This window comes from Maylandia zebra, linkage group LG13 (assembly GCF_041146795.1).
Source record: "Maylandia zebra isolate NMK-2024a linkage group LG13, Mzebra_GT3a, whole genome shotgun sequence".
NCBI lineage: Eukaryota > Metazoa > Chordata > Actinopteri > Cichliformes > Cichlidae > Maylandia > Maylandia zebra.
Window position 1 is genome coordinate 29,298,057 of NC_135179.1, and position 7,907 is coordinate 29,305,963.

Here is a 7,907-nt window from a genome sequence, read left to right on the forward strand (position 1 = left end):
TGAGTCACAGCACCCTCTGTTGGACAAAAGCACAAGGTGCAAATGTTTTTTAAGTTGATGACATTCTGAGATGACCTCACACGTCACCCAATTTCGTCTGCCTTTGCTTTTTTTCCCCTCTCAGGGGTGTAATGACTGTTTTACCTGTAAATACAGAATTTTTGACTCAGGTCTGTATATATATATATACGGTATATATGGTGGTGTATAAATATATACACCACACCAGACAAGACCCCAGGGGCAGGCTTTGTAGAGATGCCCCTGAGACAATTCAGCACATAACAGCAGGGTGTAAGGTGCTAGCAGTCAGGGCATACATGGAATGTCATGAATGTCATGACCAAGTGGCTGGCATAGTATCATACAGGTCATACTGTGCCAAGCACGGCCTGGAAGTCCCAAGGTCAAAATGGGAGATGCCCCCTAAGGTGGATGAGAATGACCAGGCTAACATCCTGTTGAACTTCCAGATACAGACAGACAAACTGGTAATGGCTAACCAACTAGACATAGTGGTGGTGGACAAGTAGTGGAAGATGGCTGTAGTGACAGATGTAGCTATACCGAATGATAGCAACATCAGGAAAAAGGAAGTCGAGAAGCTCAACAAGTACCAAGGGCTGGGAGAATAGCTTGAGAAGATGTGGAGGATAAAGACAACAGTGGTCTCAGTAATCAGGTAATCTGACTACTCGGTACAGTGACCCCCCCCAACCTGGGCAAGTCACTCTAGGAGATCAGACGCAGTCCTAGGAACAGCAAAGATACTGCGCAGGAGCCTTGAGCATCTGGTAGAGGACCGGAGGATGAAGGATAAAGACCGCCTGCAGGGAGAGAGGGAAATTTATACCATCCAAGGTGTACACTCAGTGCAGGGGAACAATATGAAAACAGTGCCACCGAGACTGGAGATAGAGTAATACTGGAAGAGCATGTGGGAGAAGGGACCCATAACAACAATGCTCAGTGGCTAGCAGAGCTAAGACCAGACCACAGCAACCTCTCTGAACAGGAACCAGTAAGCATCACAGTGGAAGACATCCAAGAAAGTTTAACAAGATCAACAGGACCCTGAGAGCCTTCATCAGGAGTTTGTTGATCACTAGAGGCCAACTTTGAGCCAATACCACAAGTCACCATCAAGTGTGGGATCTGTAGTTGGAAGAAGTGTAAATGGTAACAAAGAGAGGGAAAGGAGTCAGGAGGGGAATGTACTACCAGAAGGCAACACTGTAGACATTAAGGACAAAGAGTGGGGAAGTTTTTAATCATATGGATGGCATTTGGATTTAAATTAAAATAAAATGAAATAAAATTAAGATTCCAGATTTAAAATGAAGCCACAAAGGACAATGATTTGTCCAGGAGCATTTTGAGGCAGAAATGAAAGGAAAGGTAGCAAACACAGAGAAAGAAACAGAGAAAATAGCTCTGAATAAAATGTAAAAAGACTTTCAAATACCAAAAATGATTTCATAGAATTAAAGGAAAGCATTAGAAATGTGCATGAAGAAACAAGAAAGACCTCAGCATTAATATTTAGACTTGGACAAGACTAAGACTTTTCCTTAAACAGATATTTCCTGTTTATTTTATTTCAGAAAATAAAAGTTAAGTCTAACCTCACAGATGTCAGAGAACTCACAAAATTAACCGCATAAGGTCATATTTTGGCATAATAGATAGAAAATTTACTTAAATGATGCATTTTGTCAACATTACACTACAGGTCCACAGAGTACTTCACACTGCAGTAACTGAGCTATCACTGTCAAAAGGTTCCTCTGTGGAACAGTGGAGTGGAACGCGGGGGCAAACACCAATTTTGGGCTACTTTTTTGACAGTGAGAGCTCAGTTACTGCAGTGTAACTCCACACCAGATGGTGGCGGTAAAGCGTCTATTCTATGTTTTTAAACAACGATAAAAAAAAAACCCAAAGGAGAAGTGGAAATACGGAGTAACCTAAAAATCAAACTGGATCTGGTTGAGTTGTTGCGAATGGAATCAGGAAGTAAAAGTTATCAGGCCTTATTTCAGTTTTTAAAAGAGGGGAACCTGTTTGGCAGGATTTGAGAATTTTTTTTTTGTCGTCGTTCCAGACCATACTCCATACCAGTTGGTGGCGGTAATGCACCTTTCAATTGTTTGCCAACCGCCAATATAACTGTAAGAAAGAAGAAGAAGAAGAAGAAGAAGAAGAAGAGGAAATACGGGTAGGCAGTAGTGGAAGGAGATTCTGCGAGGGCTCTATATTATTTGTGTACTGTGCACATATATTTTGCTATGGATTCACAGCCCCCGACACGGCCATGGGAAAGGCGGATTCCTGGCTCAGTTGGTGCACCTTTAAATTACAGGTGAGCGAATTTCGGAGGGGCCGCAGTCGCGAGAAGTCCCTCGTGTTTACAGCTGCAGCTGCTCGCAGTTGAAATGCTAAAGTTGTCGCTGTCACTTCGTGCAGGAGTTGTTAGACGACAGTTGACATTTTGTTTTAATAATTGACACGATGGTGAAAATTATTGCAAAACGATGAGTCGTGTTTGCGATTGTAAGAGTAATTGGTTGCCATTAAAAATGCCCCAAAAACAAAAACGGCAACTAATTATTTATCTGCACAGCCGTATAAGTGGCTAACTGCTAGTTTGGTCCTCTGAGGCCGTGTCCTAGGCAGTGCGTCTCGCTAGATTTCTCTCTCTTCTGTTGATTGAGCGTTTTTGTTTGTTTGTTTGTTGCAATTCTGGTTAACAAGTGAAATTAATAAAAGCCCCAGAAATATTTGAATTGCATTTTTGTTTGTTCTGTAGTTGTTAACAGTCAATTCAGAAGAAAATGTAGCTGCTGTCTTCCTGTTGCTGTTTGCCAACAAACTCAGTTCCTTCGCCCGATAATTTCCTGCAGAAAATGCATATAGAGATATAGCCTCTGCAGAGCGTCTAGGGTCTGGCCCGGGGCCTCCTGGTTGTCCATGCTTGGAACGCCTCACCTAGGAGGCGTCCTTGCCAGATACCTAAATCGTCTCATCTGCCTCTCTTCAGTGTGAAGGAATAGCAGTTCTACGCTGAGCCCCTTTCGAGTAACTGAACTCTTCACCCTGTCTTTAAGGGAGAGGCCAGCCACCCTTAGAGAAGCTCTTGTTTTTTTTGGTTTTTTTCCATTTGTCAGTCCTCTGCTCACCTGTCCCCAAACTCGTAAACAAGACCCAGAGAAGATTAAACTCCTCCGCTTGCTGCTGCAAGTCATATTTTTTTAATTGTCTTATTATTATATTCGGATAATTATAAAAATATATGTACAACAGTTTGTTTATGCTGTCCGCTGGCATTTGTGTATATACAGCAGTATTCTCAAACAAGCAATAGTGAACGCACCAGTGTGAGGCAAATTCCACAATCACAGTTCAATCAGTCCCCCCCCCCCACCTGACACTTTTTTCCACTTTAAGGGGGGAAATGGAATTAAATCTGCACACATCTTTATCTTTTTTGGACATATCAACATATCCTTTTAAGGTTAAGAGAATATGGTCATCAGATTGGAGAAGCTGAACAATCAGAGCTGTGATAATGATATTTGAGGTGTGTTGACTGGTTCATAACGTCAGCTCACATGAGAAAACATCCCATGCTAAAAGTTGCCGGTAGCTGCTGGTTGATGGTGAGCGGCACTGTGAATTTACTGTGTATTTTCCACAGTCTGTACAGATGAAGAGTAGCAGAGCTGGAGATGAGACGGGAGGAAGAGTTGACTCAATTCAATTACAGTTTATGTATATAGCATTAATCACTAGTGATGGGCAGATGAAGCCCCATGAAGCACTGAAGCTTTTCATCCAATTGGTTCACCCCAACGCGAAGCTTCATGAAGCTTCATTTGCTCTAGCAGGACACCTACTGGACGTAAAAATAATAGCTGGCATGAATTTGAAGAGTGTGGCATTTTGCACACAGCCTGTAAATGTCAACAACAAAAGGAGTGTGTAAAACATGTATATTGTAGTGATGGCAGTATACTGTGTATATTTATAGTGGCAGTATGGAAAATGATTATTTGGAAATGCTTAAAATGCAAATGATCATTTACTGTGAGGTGAGGTGTGGTTGGGGTGTGGACAGTGGTTGTGCTTTTGTAACGTTGAGGTATGGACAGCTACACAGTCCTGCCTGTTCACATTTTATTCTGTAAAAACTAAATTTTCACTGCTTTTATGACCTTTTTAGTGGGGAGAACATAGCTAGGATTTAATGATTTAACAAATCTTTTGAATCCTTTGTCCTCCACAATGCTAAATGGCTGGGAGTCCTCAATCACCATGCTGACCAGGTCTTCATCTATTTGAGATTGTTCTCCTGAGGAAAGACAATAAAGACAAAGCACAAGTATAAATATCACGCGTAACTTATAACAGTTGTATAATATTGTTATATCATTTAGTAACATTACTGCATCCTATATTATCATTGCATTTGATGGCTCACCTGGTCTTGCTCCACAATCGGTGTCCCCCTTATTCTCATGCAAAGCTCTGTAGTGCCTAAGCATGGATGAGGTGTTGTTGTTATATCCCAGCTCCCTGGCACATAGCAAACACTTCACCTTGTACAAAAGTCAAGACAGCTCAACATAAATTGTATTGCACCATCAGTATCATGAAAATACATCTTCTGTAGAAATTTACATACCTTGTTGGGAGGAATAAGATCAAAATGTTCCCACACAGGGGAGGACATCCTCCTCTTCTTAGCTGGCTCCATTCTCTCCTGACTTTCCTCACACTCATAAACCTCCAAACGGTCTCCAAACTCTCACTAACCGCAACTCTCCATCAAACACCCACATTTTTGAATGAAGTCTGAGGGGTTTATATCGCTGTCATATCTCGCGGCAAAGTTCGAACCACTTCATGAACCAGTCACGTGGTACAGCCGGGCAGCGAGGCTTCGGACGTCATCATTTTCAGCTCCTCCCATAAATGAAGCAAGCCTCGATACGCGCTTCGCGGAAACGCCCCCTCCATTACGCGACACACGCTCCGAAGCCTCGATACAGAACGTCCCATCACTATTAATCACAACAACAGTCACCTCAAGACACTTTATACGGCAAGGTGGAGGTCCTATTGTAATACAGAGAAAACTAAATGATCAAAACAACCCTTTTGAGCGAGCACTTGGTGACTGTGGGAAGGAAAAACACCATTTTAACTGGAAGAAACTTCCAGCAGAACCAGGTATAGGGAGGGGCAGCCTCTGAGGACTGGTTGGGGTTGAGGGGAGGGAGAAAGGACAAAGGACACGCTGTGGAAGAGAGCCACTCTATAGAATAGAATAATCCTTTAATTGTCCCACAAGGGGTAATTTGGTTGTAACAGCAGCCAGAAAGACACATATACAAACAAACAGTACACAGGACAGAAACGTACACAATTTTTCTTACATATTTACATATTTGAGCTGTTGAGCAGTTTGTGGACTGTGGTTTAGCTTGACTCCATGACGTTTCTGAACTAATGCTTTGCTCAATTAATGTTGCAATGAATTATGGGTGGATTTTACTGATATTCTATCTTTATGTTGTCACCAAACAGATCTACAGATTTGGGACTAGCTAGAGGCTCCTCCACCTCTGCTGGCCCTTCTGTCCTGCCCAGGATGGCGCCCCCGGTGCCCCCTCGTCAGGTCCAGCAGTCCTACCGTCCATCCTACAGCTCCTTCTCCCAATCTTACAGCCCCTATGGGAGCTCCATCTATGGTGGCTACAGTCCTTACAGCTACGGCTATGGTGGAGGCTATGGTAGCGGCTATGGTGGCGGCTACAGCCTGGGAGGATACAGACACACACCTCACCTTGAAGACGTCCCCCCCAGCAGGTTTGTGCAGCAGGCAGAAGAAAGTAGCCGCGGTGCCTTTGAGTCCATCGAGAGCATCGTCCATGCGTTTGCTTCAATAAGCATGATGATGGACGCCACCTTTTCTGCGCTACATAACGGTTTCCGTGCCGTACTGGAAGTAGTCAACCACGTCACACGACTGCGCGTGCACCTCACCCGGGTTTTGTCAAAGTTTGCTCTGGTGCGCACATTGCACTACTTGTACCGCTTGGTGCAGAAGCTGCTTGGGCGGAGGCTAGACCCTGAGGTCGAAGCCCTGTGGCCCAACCCCAGTGAGGCCACTGGTATGAGATCATCCAGAGAGATGGAGGACCAGGCAGTTAAATCCTGGCCCATCTTAATGTTTTTTGCTCTAGTCTTGGGTGTACCCTACCTTATCTGGAAGCTGAGCTCCACTGCTGACTCTGAAATCAAAGGTAAGGCTTGCAGATGGAACAGCAAGCACTCACATATTCATAAAGATACATTTTGTTTTGTTGTTTGCAATACACATGTAAAGATGAGTCTGCTTGTATGACATCATGTGCCTTTCTGTAACTCTGTGGCAAATAAATTGGGTATCATAGCTCCATATGCCATTAGTCACTTTACAACTGACAGTACAAAGCAAGTGGACTTGTTTTTAATTAAAACAAGTTAAAATTATGAATGTCTTTAATTCAGTTTCCTTGCTTGATTTAGACACTAACTGGGCAAGTGGGGAGGACGACCACGTGGTGGCCAGAGCAGAATATGATTTTACAGCTGCTTCTCAGGAGGAGCTTTCTATGCAAGCTGGAGAGATGCTCAACCTCGCTCCTAAAGGTGATGAGCTTTTTACTGGCTGCGGGACATTTGATTCTGAGTGCTTTGACCAAAAACCTTCTATTTTTGTTTTCCTTATCTTGGGAATAACAGATGAGGGCTCTTCTTTTGTGTGAGCGTGCACCATGTTTACAACTATCACAGTGTTTTCCTCTTCCTCGTGTGTAGAGCTACAGCCCCGTGTGCGTGGCTGGCTCCTGGCCAGTGTGGACGGTGAGACCACAGGGCTCATCCCAGCCAACTACGTTAAGATCCTCGGCAAGAGGAGAGGCCGCCGGGCCGCAGATATGGAGAGGCTTGCTCAGGCCCAGCGGGCGAACACACAGGAACCCCAAACAAGCTTGGCTGCACAAATGCAGACAACTGGAGCCCAAGGCTTTACCCCAGACCCCGCCTCTGCCTCTGCCTCAGCCTCTTCTTCTGCCTCGGCTTCCTCAGAGGACCTTCTGGAGTCAGCGTACAGGGAAACACCTGCTTCATTCAATCAGGGATCATCCACCTCCACCATGCCCTCCAACACACCACTTAACATCCCTGAAAAGACTGATCCATGATCTTTGTGTCCATAAATGTTCATTCATAACAGCGGTTTGCTCAGTGTGTAACTCTGGAGCTTAACTAATAATCTGCTGTTAGTTCATATTTTGGGGTGGTGGACAATCCACAGACCTCATCAGGAACTGTTAAAGTAATTTTCGATTCAATTTTTTTTAACGCAGTATGGACCTTCTTATTACTTGCCAAGAATTGTTTCCATGCACAAGGCTCACTGCGTCTGAAAATCTGAGCTGAATTTTTATTTTTAAACTCAAAGCTTTTACAAAAATAAACAAATGAGTATTCTAAAATGTGTTTTTAGGCGCACTGGCACATTATGTGTACAAGGACAGTGTAAGAACACAGTTAAGGTGTTTTGTTTGATCATGTGATCACATTTTGTTTTGACCCTCACATGTTTGGGTTTCTGTATAGTTTTCTGTGACGTTAATTTGATCTATTCAGAATAAGAAAGGGGTGAATTTTGCACATTTTCAACAGTTACCATTCAGAAATTTTTGGAATATTTAATATGATTATTATGAAAATAAATAATTTAAAAATCGTTTTTGTCCATTGTGCTATAAGGTATCAAGTGACAATGTTAGAAATTTTGTCAAGATTTTCAATTTCAAAACTTGGACCTAACTGTTTAGTTTATGCTAATTTAAATG

General features: G+C 43.2%; 1 protein-coding gene across 1 annotated transcript; it reads left to right on the plus strand.

Moving 5' to 3' along the window:
- Nucleotides 1-2,048: 2,048 nt before the first annotated feature.
- Nucleotides 2,049-7,798, plus strand: pex13 (peroxisomal biogenesis factor 13). The gene is made up of 4 exons (XM_004554594.6): nt 2,049-2,362; nt 5,590-6,308; nt 6,574-6,696; nt 6,865-7,798. Exons 1-4 carry the CDS (start codon nt 2,289-2,291, stop codon nt 7,248-7,250), a joined length of 1,302 nt encoding a protein of 433 aa, XP_004554651.1. The 5' UTR covers nt 2,049-2,288; the 3' UTR covers nt 7,251-7,798.
- Nucleotides 7,799-7,907: the final 109 nt, after the last annotated feature.